Source organism: Athene noctua, chromosome 22, assembly GCF_965140245.1.
Source record: "Athene noctua chromosome 22, bAthNoc1.hap1.1, whole genome shotgun sequence".
Lineage (NCBI taxonomy): Eukaryota > Metazoa > Chordata > Aves > Strigiformes > Strigidae > Athene > Athene noctua.
In genome coordinates, this window is record NC_134058.1 from 4,707,814 (window position 1) to 4,723,435 (window position 15,622).

The 15,622-nt window shown below is 49.8% G+C and overlaps 1 protein-coding gene across 3 annotated transcripts; it reads left to right on the forward strand.

Annotated features, from left to right (window-relative positions):
• Positions 1-1,123: 1,123 nt before the first annotated feature.
• On the forward strand, positions 1,124-15,097 carry H6PD (hexose-6-phosphate dehydrogenase/glucose 1-dehydrogenase). 3 transcript variants are annotated; one of them, XM_074924970.1, is made up of 6 exons: positions 1,124-1,231; positions 2,938-3,093; positions 4,828-5,484; positions 6,682-6,799; positions 9,004-9,273; positions 9,952-15,097. In XM_074924970.1, exons 3-6 carry the CDS (start codon positions 4,858-4,860, stop codon positions 11,307-11,309), a joined length of 2,373 nt encoding a protein of 790 aa, XP_074781071.1. In that variant the 5' UTR covers positions 1,124-1,231; positions 2,938-3,093; positions 4,828-4,857; the 3' UTR covers positions 11,310-15,097. The 3 variants fall into 3 exon arrangements, with proteins under 3 accessions (XP_074781071.1, XP_074781073.1, XP_074781074.1); XM_074924972.1 differs by having other exon boundaries at positions 1,156-1,231; positions 2,942-3,093; XM_074924973.1 differs by lacking the exon at positions 1,124-1,231 and adding an exon at positions 2,267-2,299.
• Positions 15,098-15,622: the final 525 nt, after the last annotated feature.

The window sequence follows — 15,622 nt, forward strand, 5'->3', positions numbered from 1 at the left end:
TTTCAGGACACAAAGCAGTGCAAGGTCTGTAGGCAAATATACTTACACACACAGAGATATATAAAATTAGACCACACGGTGCAACTGCGGAAAACAGGGAATGTTTCTCTCGGTTACTGGAACTCCCGGCCTCAGTACAGGTTTTGGTCTAACGGTGCGGGACAGACCAGAGCGCACCATGTGCCCGTCCGTGCGGACACGCCTGCTGCAGCCCCCAGGTGCCGAAAGGGTGCAAGTCTCGGTGCCCAGGGCGCGGTCCCAGCGGCGGTGCTCGGCTGGGTGGGGGCACGGGGGCTGACCCCGCCGGTGTCCCCACAGCCCCCCCGCCCTACGATTTTCCCCCCTCCCGACCGCCGCTGCCCCGGCGAGAGCCGACGCCAACCGCAAACTCTCTCGGCGGTGGGAGGAGCGTCCCGGCGGGCGGGGCGCTGTGTCGGGCCCGCCCGCCGCCGCCGCCGCACTCGCGGGCCCGGGGTGGGAGGGAGGTGAGTGGGGGGCCGGGGCGGGGGGCGCCTCTTGGGGCGGATGATGGAGGCGGCTCCTGGCGCCGCTTCCCCCGGTCGCGGCTGCGTGAGGCAGCCGGGAGCAGGCGGCCTTCTCCCGTGCGGGGCATGGCGGCGCCGGGCAGCCCCGGGGCACGGAGCGGCCGGGCCGGGGCCGGCGCGGGGCTCCCGCGGTGCGCGGAGCAGTGAGGGGCAGCGGGTCTGCCGGCGGCGGGGTGCGGGGCCCCGCTCCCCCTCGGGCTGCGGCCGCTGTGCTGCCGGCCCGCGGGGGGAACACACGCCGCCGCTTTGCCCGCGGCCCCGCCGTGCTGCTGGGCTCGGGCCGCGGCCGCTGTCACGCGTGGCGGTGCCGCTTACCGCGGTGCGCGGGGAGGGACGGTCCCCCAGCCCCTTCTGCATCCCCGGTGCTCGGGAAACCGGGAGGAACCGGCCAGCGGACGGCTGGGCAGGGCGGGCGGGGAGGCGTGGGTCTGCCGCCGCAGCTGGCTGTGGCAGAGGGACACGCACCTCGCAGGTGCCCTCGCTCGGGTCTGGGGGCTGCGGGGGTGCCCACGCACCGCGGCCGTTGTTCTCACTGGGACCCTGTCCTCCCCCTTCTCCAGGGCCTGGGGAGCTGGGCCGCTGCCGCTGAGCTGGGGCCGGAGCGTGCGTGGGTTTGCAGTGAGGCTCCGGCGGTGGATGCTTCCCAGGAAAGGCCAAGCGCTCATTCCTGCCTCTCGGCTTTTCATGTGAGTCTCCACATTAAGCCTCTGACCTTTCCAGGAGCCGATAGTGAGATCATTCCTGCTCTAATGTTTGTACATGCAGAAGAACAATATGTTTTTCCTGGTTCTCAAAGATTCTCGGTAGCTCTTCCCTTTGTGTGTTACACGTGCACAGCCTTGCAGGACCCCAGGCCACCTGCATGTGGCCACGCTTCTGTTAATTACTTTTCAGTGGGGATGTAACAGTAACAAAAAAGATCTTTTTCAGTTTTCCATACAGCAGGTGAACTTATAAGACCTGAAATGAGCTCCCGCCAGACTGGAACTCCAGTGACCGTGCAAGGGAATGCACAGTCTTTGCTTACACTTACTGCAGGTTAAGCTCTTACAGTGTTTTATAGAGATCAGGCCCAGGAGACTTTTCCTGAAGCCTGACTGAGTAACTTTGTTCTGTCAGGCTAGGGGATTTTGAGAGTTTTAGTGTGAACGGTAGTGATTATCTGATATGAAAGCAGTAAACAAACATCCCTGGATTTACCGTGCTTATTCTGGGCAGTGTAGCACAATATTTTGCAATTGGGAGTGTTGTGAAACTGGTTTTCAGTTGGTTTGGAAATACATGTGACTGTGTAGTTGAATCTGCCAGGAAACTACTTGGCTAATTCACTCATTTCCTTGGGTACATGGAAAAAAATGACCCACCCAAACCCTTCCCATTCCATAGCAGGTACCTGCTCTTTGGCTGTGGTCTCTGTAGGGCATCGCAGTAACTGCAGCCTGCCAAGGTGCAACGGGCAGTATGTCAAACTTCTGTAGATTCCTGGAATCAATGTTGCTCAAGCAAGTGTAAATATTACTTTATTGCACTGAGAAACTTTGTTATCTGCATTATAACCACACAGTGGGGGAAGGAAAACCAAACCTTTGCTTAAAATCATTATTTATACTGCAGGCAAAATCTTAGGAGCCACACTTCTGCTCCTCTGCAATTGCCATCACTATTTGCTGGATTCCTGAAGTGAGTACGTGGAGCTTAAATAGCCCAGCGAGAAGGGAGGGACAGGAGGCAGTCACAACAGAAGGCTGGGAGAGGTAATATGAGTTAGATTTACACACTACGGCGTACCTTGTTGAAGCTCTTAGGAGAAGAGCGACAGGTTGTCTCTTGAGGGGGTGATGTGCCCTGTGGGGAGCACGGAGGCGGGCTCCTTGCACAGTGGCAGAGCAGAGCAGGCTGCAGTTGTGGTGGGTGAACTGATGCTCAGCTGCTGCGTGATCTCTGTGCAGGAAAGGGGGAAGGAAAAGCTGAGGAGCCGCTACAAAAACTGACCTGTGAGAGGGAAGCCTGGGTGTAGCAGCATCGCCCAGGTGCTGTCCTGCTGTCTGAGGGGAGGGTCACTAAAACTGCCCCCTTCTCACTGCATTGGGGTTGCAGTCTTGGGAAGCTCTTTCTCCTGAGAGCTGGAATGCTCGGGGGAGGCTCACCAGGGTCTCAGCTGGAGACCTTCAGCATCGAGCTGAGCTCACATGCAAAGCAGAGCAGTTAGGAAGACACTGCGGGAGCAAGGGTTGCCACATACACCTGCATTTTGCCTGCTCACAAATGGCAGCCAAAAGCTTTAGCACAGCCAACGTGCGTGGGGTAAGAGCTGGGATGTGTTGTGACGTTTCTGGCACAGGCACGTTTATTTTTTCTTTGCTGTAATTGGGTCTTTCCTCCCATTTATCAGAAAGGGTACAGCCTGCCGTATCTTACATTGATCAGAGAGTCTGCTGTACACTCAGTCACAGGAGAAGAGAGATCTGCACTCTGGAGGGGCTGTGAAGACGACAAGTTTCCACTTACTTTTGTCACTGCAATCTCTGTAGGTTCCTGTATTACTCAGGTGAGTCTGCTGGGGAGAAAAACGCGAGATTTATGAAGAACACTTCAAGCTGCAGATAGGGAGAGACATCCCGGATTTCCTTATTTTTATTTAGTTATCCACATCCTTTAGCTGACTTAGTGTTGATTTAGTGATGAAAGAGTGACTTTTCTGAGAGCTTTCCAGGGGGAGATTCAGTGAAGAGCTAGGACAAGGTCTGCGTTTCATCCCTCTGCTGTTCAAGGAGAGCAAGGACCAGGCCTTTTTGCTCCTGTCTAGGAAAACCAGTCCTGAGTAAGTCTGGGTAGGTAAAAGCTAACAGCTTTTGGTCCTAGGGCATATGTACAGCTGTAACTGGAGCAATGGAGCCAGTGATGTGTTTTCTAGCTGTGAATGTGTGAATCTGATGAGACACTTTTCTGTCTAGTCGCTGCCTGCAGAAGGCGAAGATGGTCATGTTCGTTCTCATACCCAAGATCCATTTCTCAGTTGTATGCTCAGGAAACTGCGTTTTTATATCATGCAGTTATAAAATCATGCCAGTGCAAAGCCTAGTGAAACTGCAACTGAACCAGTATAAAAAAGCCACGCGCTTTTTCCTCTTACTGTCAAAAAATGGCTGGTTTTCCTACACAGGTCAAATTAAAAGGTGTAAATTTATTGACCAGAACCAAAAATTTTTAAAGTTGTTAATTATCTTGTATTCTATGAAGGCTATGCTCCAACTAAACACAACTTCAGAAGATGACATTAAGAGAACGAGATAGCCAGTGTAAGAGCTTCTGAAATAATATTCGATGTAATGAGAGCAGCACAATGGTTTATTCACTTGTTCTGGATTATCTCTCTTGAGACGTAAAGTCATTGACATGTTTCTAGGTATAAGAACTAAATGTGTTACTTTTCTTAAAATCAACTTTATTTTGGACTAGAGAAACAGGGATAAATAAGAACGAGCAAAGAGGCTTTTTGGTCAGGGAGAGCAGCTGCTACTGGCTGCAGTGGTTTGAATGGAGACTGAGTGGAGAAGGCCAAAACGGGTGCTGACACGCGCTCTTCAGTGGTGGAAAGTTGCAGTAGGCAGAATACAAGCCCCACATTGTCTCCTGGCCCCATACACAACCATCATGAGACAACATCTAGACTGGCTCATGTCTAGACTCAGTTTTAAGGACTAAACTTCCTCTGTGTTGTTTGATGATCAGACCATTTGTCTCTCAGTAGCTCATTAGAACCTAATTCAGTTCCGTTCATGAGAGTGTATTAAAGAAGAGCCTGTGTGCTGGAACTGCCAGTGGTTGTGCTTGTTTCTGAGCTGCTATGACAATATTGACATGAAGCAATGCCACGACAACATAATACCCTTTGAGCCAACTCCCAGACAGGAGGTTGTTGAAAGCAGTACTTAATTTTCAGGCACATGCGTTCATTTGTAGCCGGCTCTGAAATTTGTATTAAAATGGATTTCAGTTTCACTGTCTAAAGGCATTGACACCCCCTCATTAACTCAGCTGTGAGAACAATACTGAAAGACCAGAGGCACACGCTGTCTTCCACTTCTTGGTTTGCATGAGGAGGCTGCAGTCTTTTCAAGAGCCCCAGTTACTACAGTGATTCAGGTTATGGAGGGAAGGCTGTTGGATGGAGGATCCAAGCAGAAGTCCCCTGGCTCTTCAGCCATGGAAAGGCTTGCATTGTGATTTGCAGTGTTATAACATGGATTGACAGATTTTCATTTTTAATTCTGTCGTCTAGTGTTCCTGGGTCTACCTCTCCTCTCCCAAGATGCTGAGAGGAGTCCTGTGTACAGTGTTGTTCGTGGGAGCCTTGCCATCACTGGCTGAAGCGTCCCAGGGCCACATTTCAGTGGTCTTGCTGGGAGCCACAGGTGATTTGGCCAAGAAGTATTTGTGGCAGGGTCTCTTCCAACTCTACATGGACCAAGTGAGCAATGGCCACAGCTTCACTTTCCACGGGGCTGCGCTGACAGCTCTGGAGCCGGGACAGAGGCTGATGTTTGATGTGCTGAAGAAGCTGGCCTGTCCCCCAGATGAATCTCCCGACAGATGTGCTGTGCTCAAGGACCAGTTCCTGAAGCTGAGCCAATACCACCAGCTGAAGACTGCCGAAAACTACACTCTGCTGAACAGCGAGATTGAGACGCTGCTTCGCCAGGAGGGGCTGAAGGAAGCTGGAAGGATCTTCTACTTCTCAGTACCACCATTTGCCTACACAGAGATTGCCCGGCACATCAACAGCAGCTGCAGACCGCCTCCGGGAGCCTGGTTGCGGGTGGTGCTGGAGAAGCCTTTTGGCCATGACCTGGCATCAGCCCAGCAGCTGGCTGCAGAGCTGACAAGCTTCTTCAGGGAAGAGGAGATGTACCGGGTGGATCACTACCTTGGCAAACAGGTGAGCAGCTTGCAATGCACGGCCCCCTGCCACGCTGAGGGACTTAATGGCTGGAGGAGTGTTGGATGTCAGCTCTGCATCTAATGAGAGCGTTGTTCCCCTCTCAAAATCAGACAGGGCCACTGAGTGTGCTGCTCACTTGCCACCATTTGCTGATGGAATCCTGTACTGTTATTCTTGTCCAGTGCTGTGCTGCTGTCCATCCTCTTCCAGAGCAGAGGAGACGTGCAGACCAAAGCAGGGCTTTCTCCTGTTAGTGGAGAGTCCCCTCTCCGGAGGGAGGCCAGGGTGTAGGTGTGAACTGTGTGTGTGCATGAAGGAGAGATGCAGAATTCATCTGGTCTTCTCACCAAGGTCAGGGCTTTGATTTCGCTGAATAAGCAATGCCCTTTCCCTCTCACAGTTCTCCCATCTCATTACATACAGGCCTCTCTGCTTAGCCATGGCTTCTAGAAGCAGTTTTTAATTTGATATGATACGGAGCTGATGCGATGTTAGTTTTGTGGGATGCTTAGGAGAAGGTTTCTTCCTGCCCTGTGCTCCACTCAGGCCATGGAGAACTGGCTGCTGCAGGGGCAGCTCAGGGTGTGGAGCTGCATTGTCCCAGAGGGAATGTGTTCAAGGACGTGCCATCCTTGTTTTAGAGGAATGTGATGCCACATTTTGAAAGCAGCCATGGCACTGTGGCCAGATTTTATGCAGAAGGTTGCATGTCCAGCTGCAAGGAGAGTATCTCTATTAAGAAGGGGGATTTCTTCTCCTTTTTTTTTTTTCTTTCTTTTTTTTTCTCCCCAAAAGAGCAGATGGCTTTAGTGGTGTAAGCATCTGATCTAATGTATTTCAGCACTTTGGAATCGTACGTTAGTCCCAGGATGGTCTGACTCAGCCCTTCGTCCTTTGACGGATGTAAACTGAGTGCCTTGCAGTTTGTAGTTCAGCCTTTTTCACATGGAACATCAAAATGCCTCAGAAAGACCTTTAATGTCTGCTCTATATGGTCACTGGAGACCCCACTGTGCATCACTGCAGGCTCTCTTGCTGATTTTTCTCTTCTCTGACCCGCTCTGCTCTCTGTGGTGTGGCATGTCTGCTGGCACTCCAGAGCTGGCCCTATCCCAGTGCTGGATGGGACATGAGGCAGAGATACTGTGGCAATCTGGTGAGTTTTTGTTGGGTCTTTGATTTTTCCCTTCACAGGCTGTAGCCCATATCCTGCCTTTTCGAGATCAGAACCGACAGTTTCTGGATCCAATTTGGAACCGACATCATGTGGAAAGAGTGGAGATTGTCTTGAAAGAGACTGTGGATGCTAAAGGTTGGTGAAGCGAGTGTGCAGAGCTAGGGTGAATGAGTGAGAAGGAGAACTGGCAGGTCCATTAATTATGTGAACGTGGCCCTTGAGGTAGTTCTGGTGCAGAAACAAAAAAGAGCAGATGAATGATATGTTGCTCTCTGGAAATAGAGAGGGACTGTTTTACACTTCCTATGCTAGGAACTGACTCACTTCTGGGTAGTGTTGCTGCTTCCAAGAAAAGATTCCCATTGCTGGGAGCAGGGGCAGAATCCCCCACTCTGCTGCAGAGCTTTGGGGACATTGCACCTAGTTTTCTATCCCAAATTTTGGTTAAAGGCACTGGATTTGGAATTGATGCATTCTAAGGCCACTTCAGTTCAGTGCTGCAATAATCTGGTGGTTGTAACAACAACCCTTTCCTATTCCTATCCTGTTAGCTACCAAGCTCACACAGAATATACCTTTGAGCTATTCTTTGGAAGATGCTCTTACATCTTTTTGCTGGGATGTTGCTCGTATCAGCTAGTTGGTGTCAGTCCAGGTACATGGGTCAGTCTGCGTTTGTCTGCCTGTTTCTTTCCCTTCCTCTCTGTAGTAAGAAAGAGCATTGCAGAGAGAAAATCCAAGCCCAGAGTTGCTAGCATGGGTCTCCTGCTGAAGGACACGGCTGCAATCTCTCCCTGCAATGCTGCAGCATCCGCTCTGCAGTGCTCAGCATAAAGCACTCTGGGCTGGACTGCCACCCGCAGCACTTCTTGCGATGTCAGGCGCCCTCAGTTCTGCAACATCAGGATTGCTTCTCCACTCGCTTTACCTCCTCTTCTGTCTTTCTCCTCCCTCCTTCCTTCCTCAGCCACCACAAACTCAATTAATGCAGTTTTATCAAACTTGGCGTAATCTTTGGTTTGGCAGCCCAGACCTCACCTGGGCCTGTTTGTGGGAGAGGGAGGCACTGCAGAGAGATTTAGGGAGAACAGTGTTGTCTGTGTGGAGCTCCTGCTACACCCTGTACCCTCCCTGCTCTGAACAACTTTGTAATTTTTCATTTGACATCTTTCTTCCCCTGTGCGGCTTCATCTGGCAGCCTGGCTCCCAGCAAGTCTGCAGCATTGATTACTTTAATGAATGTGCCTTTGGATTAGAGCAAGGGAGATAAATGTATCAATCAATAGGGGAAGCCTGTGGCTGTGATGTAGTCTGCAGTGTGCAGCCTGCTGCTGTTGGACTACCGAAAGGCATCTGTTGGAGTCACTTTCTTTGTAAGTGCAATGTCCTTCTCCTCTGTTTCCACATGCATGAGAAGACAGGCAGGGAAAGAGAAGCAGGGCTTTGCGCGTGAAATTTTGTCTCAAGGGCATGGCTCAGCCAGAGCCCTCTGAGGACCTGAAAACCAGGGGAAAAGAGACAGTGAAATGCAGCGTTCACTGCCAGGGCCCAGCTTCAGCTGTTCTGTGAATCTGGTGTGTAGCTATGGAGCTGATGGAGTCCCTGCTCTCACCCTGCTTTCCAGCCACTCTGTCAAAGCTTTTGCATAGAACTGCACATTGTGTGGAGTCCCAGGTCCAGGTGCTGTGACCTGTGGGACAGGAGTGTCACGCGGGTTGTACAGGGGCCCTGCACCATGCTGGATGTGGGAGGCTTGAACTGGATATTGCTGCCAGTCACTGACTGCAGCTTCTGAGAGCACAAGCAGTCTAAGAAAGCAAAGCTGCCTTCTGCTCTGTGCACTTGGCAAGTATCAGGCAAGAGCATTACTCCTGCTGGGTTTAGGCCCTGTGAGCACCCAGACAGAGGATTATGTCTGGCTCTGTGGAGGACAAGCAGTCCTGTGGGAACCTTTTGTCTTTATTTTAGCAGCAGAGGCATTTTGAAAGTCCCTCTGGAGGGAGAATAAAGGCTTAGTATCATAGAGTCATAGAATTGTTTGGGTTGAAAGGGACCTTTGAAGATCATCTAGTCCAACAGGCAGGACCTCTTTCATTGGGTCAGGTTGTGCAAAGCCCCATTCAGCCTGGCCTTGAACCCTTCCAGTGAGATGAGGCATTCACAACTTCTGTGGGCTTGATAGCTTCAAGTTCATTGTTGGGCCAGAAGAGAAGCTTGGTGCAAACCAGTTCAGGCTTGTGCTCTTTGTTCTCCTTGACACACACGTTATACATGCAGAGGGCACGGCTGTAGGAAAACCATATCTGTTTACCAGTATCTTACCTCCTCTTTGTCCTCAGGCCGCACCAGCTTCTATGAGCAGTATGGAGTCATCCGGGACGTGCTGCAGAACCACCTCACAGAGGCCCTGATGTTCTTGACCATGGAGCTCCCAGCCAACGTGAGCAGGGCTGAAGAGGTTTTGCAGAGCAAGCTGCAGGCCTTCCAGTCCTTGCAGGGCCTGGAAAAAAACAGTGCTGTGTTGGGTCAGTATCAGGCATATGCCAGCCAAGTACAGGAGGAACTGCAGAAGGCACAGGACTACATCAGCACAACACCAACCTTCGCAGGTGAGAGTTTGGTCTTGGCCCCGGAGAAAGGAGTAGTCTAGAGCTGAGGAGAGCAGGAGATGTGAGTCCTTGCTTGCTGATACCAGCCCCATGACCTCACTGCTGACACAGGGATGTCTCCAGGCATCCACCAGCATGGTAACTGGGAGCTGTAACAAGAGAATACTGCTGTCATGTTAGTTAATTAACAATCCAGTGAATGGGAAGCATTGCGTAAGAGCTAAGTCCCATTATTCTCATTAAGACCTCTGAGTTATTTTCAGAAGTGGCCTGCAAACGCCTTTGCCTTTTCATCAAATTGAGTTGCTCTCTGAATCTGAAGGGCAAAGCATTGGATGTTCTCTGGGATTAGTAGACAACACAAGGCCATCTCTGGCCATACTGGGTCTTCTGAACATTAAAGATTTTGTCTGAATGGTATTTGTGCCAGAAGGTAGTTTCCTGCAAGGTGAAAGGAGGCAATCAACAGTAGGATACCTGCGAGGAAAGTACAGCAGGGTAGCTGGAGAGCAGTTAGTCCAGTGATGTCATGACAGGGCTGAATGTGGAGCAAGAGACACAGTGGATGCCACGATTTTCTGGGAGCTAAGGAAGGAGTATGATGGATGGGTGATAGATCCCCTTAAATCTGCTTGCTGTTCAGGTTGAATTTGGTAGCTGAGATCACTGTCATTTCAGGTGTGCTGGTTCACAGTGACAGCCTGCGTTGGGAAGGGGTCCCTTTCCTCCTCACTTCTGGGAAAGCTCTGGATGAACGGGTAGGTTATGTCCGTGTTCTCTTCAAGAACCGGGCCTACTGCACTCAGAGAGAGACTCTGAGGGATGCAGGGTACAGCCAGTGTAAAGCCAAGCAGATCATCTTCTACATCGGGCACGGCACACTCAACACCCCTGCGGTGCTTGTGAGCAGGAACCTGTTCAGGCCTGTCATGCCAGAAGGCAGTTGGAGAGAAGCAGTGGGTCAGTCGGACCTGCACATTTTTGGACAACCGTTGTCTGATTACTATGTGTACAGGCCTGTGAAAGAGAGAGATGCGTATTCTGTCCTCATCTCCAACATCTACCATGGTAGGAAGGACTTCTTCATCACCACCGAGAACCTGCTGGCCTCCTGGGGATTCTGGACACCGCTGCTGGACAGCATTTCCCACCAGCCCCCGCGCCTCTACCCGGGGGGTGCAGAGAACCAGCACCTCTTAGACTTTGAAATGGTGCGTGGGGAAGTGGCATTCATACTGGCAGAGCCAGTGGAACTGCTGAACGCCAACAGGCCCATGCCAAGTGATTACAGGGCAATCCAGTCCAAATTTCGGCAACGTCCCCTGGTCTCAGCGTGGTCTGAGGCCCTGATCTCCCAGCTGGCTTCTGACATCGAGCAGACAGCAAGCAGGGCTGTGGCACGCTCTGGGCAGTTCCACCTGGCCCTCTCAGGTGGCTCAAGCCCCGTGGTCCTATTCCAGCAGCTGGCAAGACACCATTATGCCTTCCCGTGGAAGCACACCCACATCTGGCTGGTGGATGAACGCTGTGTCCCTCTCACTGATACTGAGTCCAACTTCTTCAGCTTGCACAGCCACCTCCTCCAGAGTGTCCGGGTGCCCTACTTCAACATCCACCCCATGCCTGTGCACCTGAACCAGCGGCTCTGTGTGGAGGAGGACAGAGGCACGGAGCTGTATGCCAAGGAGATCATGGCCCTGGTGGCCAATGCCAGCTTTGACCTGGTGCTGCTGGGGGTGGGCACTGATGGGCACACTGCCTCGCTCTTCCCCCACTCTGAAAACGGCTTGGAAGGGGCTCAGACTGTGGTGCTGACTGAAAGCCCTGTCAGACCTCACCAAAGGATGAGCCTTAGCCTACCCCTCATCAACAAGGCCAGGCAGGTGTTTGTCCTGGTTTTGGGGAGGGGTAAGCATGACATCACCACCCTCCTCAGCAGAGTGGGCCATGAGCCAAGGAAATGGCCTGTCTCAGGTGTCAACCCCAGCTCTGGCCACCTGGTGTGGTATGTGGATTATGAAGCTCTGCTTGGGTGATGCCTTCACAGTGTCCCTCCTCCCTTGTCTGCGTGGCCCTTACAGCCTGGATTTTCCTACACAGTGTCCATGTTTTTCTGCTGCCAGCAGCAGCTTCATCTCTGACAGACTTCTTTAACCTTCTGGGAAATCTGTGGCCTGCAGTGCCTCTGACATTTGAGCCCGGAAAGGAGCTCGGCTCAGTGTTCAGAGCTACATAGGAGCCAAGAGCTCAGTGTGGCATTTCTGGCTCTGCTAGGGATTCTGACTGTGACTTTGGACAAATTACCTCACCTTGAAGTGCCTCAGTTTTCCCCGTCAGGCCTTTGTGGCTAACAGCCTTTAACTACCTCGCAGGCACTGTGGGAGACTTAAATCAAGTACCCACCAATTTATTTTGATTTTATTTTTTTAAAATTCTCAGGTTAGAAGACAGTAATAACATGCTCATCCCATGCTCAGTCTGGCTGGGGCAGAGTCGTCTTGGTAAAATGATGATTCTGTGCATATGGGTCCGTAGCCTTGTGTGTGCAGCCCATCTTGGTGTCAGCCAGCCACTGACTATGGCTGTGCTCTCCTGGAAGCGTAGACACCCATTTGCTTTTGTGGCATGTGGCCCCTAAATGCTGACTCTGATTTGTGGGCTCACTGCAGTCTCCTGATTCTTTGCAAATTGCCCAGCATTAGAGGCTGAGTTTATAAGCAGTAATTTGCTGCTTTCATTACGTGGATATTTGATACCGTGGGGGATGGAGAAGAAAGACACATTGCTCTTTTAGACTGTTAGAATAATGGGGACAGGATGAGGAATATGGCAGTTCACAGAGCTGTTATTTGCTTGCAGTGCAATAATTATTAAGGGAGAAGCTCTGTGTTCAGAGGAGTTGTTTGGGTTTAGCTAGCAAAGAGATGTTTTCTTTAACTGCCTCTCTCTGTCTCATTCTCTGAAATGAACTTTTCTCTCTCCTTAGAAGTGAAGCTTGCAGTGTCATTCAGTGGCTTGTAAAATTTCTACAGGAGGCAGCTTTATAAACTTCCAGTGTATCCGTCATTACAGCACACACTGAGGTAGTTACAGTGTTTGCGGATGGTGGTGGTGGGGTTTGAACTCTGATTTATAAGGGGAAGGAATTTTCTCTGTACACATCTCTTGGGCACACGGAACTAGCAAATTGCATTTCCGTGTTGACAGGACAATGTTAAGTGGTTATAGAAATGTGTAGCTCACAGAAAGTGTTGAAGACATCTAGTCCTACCTAGAGACCCTACTCTCCCCTAATTTTCACCTTCCAGAATGCTGCCATGCACAGTGGGTGTCTCTCTGTTTTTGTGATGTCCCCAAATGCTCCGTAATCTTCTCTAATGTGTAATTTACCACAGCACACCAGAGTGCAGCTTTTGGTAAGGAAATCAAGAGAGCACAAGATGGGAGAATCTGGGCTGATGGTCCATGTGGAGGCTAGAGACAAACCCATCCCCTGGGGTGGCAGCAGGAAGGGACAGACCCGCTGTGGGATGCTGGGAGGTGGATGTGGTGCTGACTGCCCGCAGGGAGCGTTCTGTGCAGGAGCAGAGGCCACTCTGAAGGGGATTTCTCTCTTCCTGTGAATGCTGGCCCTGTTTCCACAGAGAAGTACTGTGTGTGGGTGACAGGGTGGAGATGGTGGGGACTGAGGTGACACAGGGCCTGGGGGCTCGGGAGGGGCCCCGCTGCTGACAGGAGATGGTGCCCCGACCCTGAGAAGCAGCAGTAAGGGCTGGGCTTGGCCACCCTTCACAGCCCTGGAGCCTCACAAGGGAAAAATGGGATCCTCAGGAGCTGGACCTGGGAGTCTGGTGAGCCCTGAGGGACCTGAAACCCAATACAGGGAAGGAAGGAGACTGTGCTTTAGAGAGCTGGGCGATAGGCATGGGCTTCACATCCCTCCCTGCGCAGGGATCTGAGGAATCTGAGCGATGAAGTGCCAAATCCAGGTACAAAGAGGTGCTACAGTCGGATAGCAAGTGAAGTGAGGTGGGCAGGTCCATGGAGCCTGTGCTCCCAGGTTCCTGGGGACTTGTTGCCTTTCAGCGTAATGCTTAATGCAGAAATTGGAATTGTCCTCTGCTAATTGCACAGATGAAAGTGCGCTGAGCAAGCTCCAGAGATCCTGTTACTCGTCAGCTGTCCCAAGGCAAACAGAGCCAGGGAGAACATAACCTGGCAGAAGCTGTGTGCAGCAGGGAAAGGCCAGATTCTCAGGGACTGGCTGTGATTTCTGGCAGACACCCTCCCCCACCTTGCAGATGGTCCAGAAAAGCTGCATTTTACATACTGTATTTGACTGGGGTGAGCTGAGTTGCCCTGATGCTCATCACTTTGCTTTTGCATGGGAAACGAAGGGAGTTGTGGTGGAGTCGTTTTCTCAAAAGCTCAAACACAGGAGAGACACCAAGTGCCTTAACTGGTCTGATTTGACAGCCGGGATGGCTGGTTACCCATCTCTTGTGGGTGTTTATCAGTAAGTTTGCTTCTGCCTGTTTCATGGTTACAGACAGGCTTAACTACCAGCACAAGCAACAAAGGGTGAAAATAAATGACAGGGGAGGAGAGTAGCATAGAAACGCGGGAGGAAGGTGAGTGCTGCAGGACTTGCTTGTCAAGTGGATGTGCTGACAGTGGAGTCTGGAGTAAGAGCATTACGCTTAGGAGTTAACTGGAAAACTCTTCTGGAATAACTCTCTTCGTAGATGAGTGCTAGCAAACGCTGGCTCCAAAATATACCACAGTGGCTGAAACAGCTGTGCAGAGGAAGATGTTTTAGGTCTGGTATGTCCATAAATTCAAACATAATTTTTCGTTTTTAAACAAAAATAGCCATGTTAACTTCATTCCAGTTCTTTTCTATTTGGTGTGAGGGAACAAGTTTTAATGAAAAATTGACCTATGTGAGAATAAATATATTATTATGAATGACAGAATTTATTACTACTTTACAGATGACTGTGGCACTGGTGTTATTTCTGCATGCTTTCTTGTTAATATTTCACTGGCACTTTTTGAAATAAACACTGATTTTTTTTAGAGAGGTTTATTTGCACTTTTAAATAAGGATGGTTTGGGTTTTTTTCCCAGAGAGCCACTGTTCTTTCCAGCTGAAAATAGGGTTTTCTAATGGCTCACCCCCAAATTAATCCTAGATTTTATTAAAATCCAGTAAAAGCTTACACACGTTTTCCTTGATGAACATAACTGTCTGGGTTGTTTGGGGCTTTTCTTTTTAGAACTGTGTTTTCTTTTTGCACAGACAATTCCTGTTAAACTCAGCATTTGCCAAATGAAAACAAAAATTTTTAAAAATGTGTAAAATTTGTGACTGGCAGGAAGAAGACTGCAGATGGGAAGAAGGGTTAAATGAGCAACAAATCTGATGAAGAATGATAGAAATCCACTGGGCTATAGGCCAGGGAAGCAGTGCTATTTTTATTTTGTGAAAGCTATTAATAGGAGGTGTGCACCTTCTCGAGAGCTTGTATTAACCTTTCTTTGCAAAAGCAACTCCATGGAGTAACTTGTTATAGTCTGTTTCTCTCCTAAGTGATTATTGGTATCAATTTTGTTATTTTTTTAAATGGCAAGTACATTTCTAGAATTCAGTGGTATGATTATTTATGTGTTTTACAGAAAGCTAACACTGGAAGTAATTTTTCATTTCAACTTTTATAAATCAAGTTGTAAAATAATATTTTCCTATGAGTAAAGTTTTGTGATTCCTTTTGTGTTGTTTAATGAATAGATAATTATATTTATACAAAATAAATACTTTTTAACAAAAGTGTCTTTTAATTTCTTGTAAAGGTTGGTCATGGTTCTGGTTTTCCTGTCCTCTTGGTGAGTGAAGTTTTAAAATTTTAGTTGCACAAAGCGAAGAAGGTTGAATTTTCTGTAGTATGAAACCAGCAGTCTTAAATGTTCAGTCTCTCTTTTGTGTATCATCCAAACAAGGCCAGGACTTTTCAGAACAGGAGGAACAGCCAAAGCCCTTTTAAAGTGAGAAGATGGAATCACCCAATACTATGCAGGGTCCTGAAATTGCTTAGGCCTTAGGAAAGTCTCCACTGATCCACATTTACTCCCTGAGTTGCATTCCATAGATACTATCACCATAGTACAGAGTTGCTTAATAACATAGACTTTATAGAGCTGCATTTTTAACTATAATCTATTCAAGATCTGTGAGCTGAGATTATGCAGTTGAACTTCAAGAACAAGCTATGCTATGCCTCTGGCTAGGACAGCATTAGGCAGGGTCCCAGCCCGGAGGCCTGGCCTCTGGTTTAGCTAGTACTCAAGT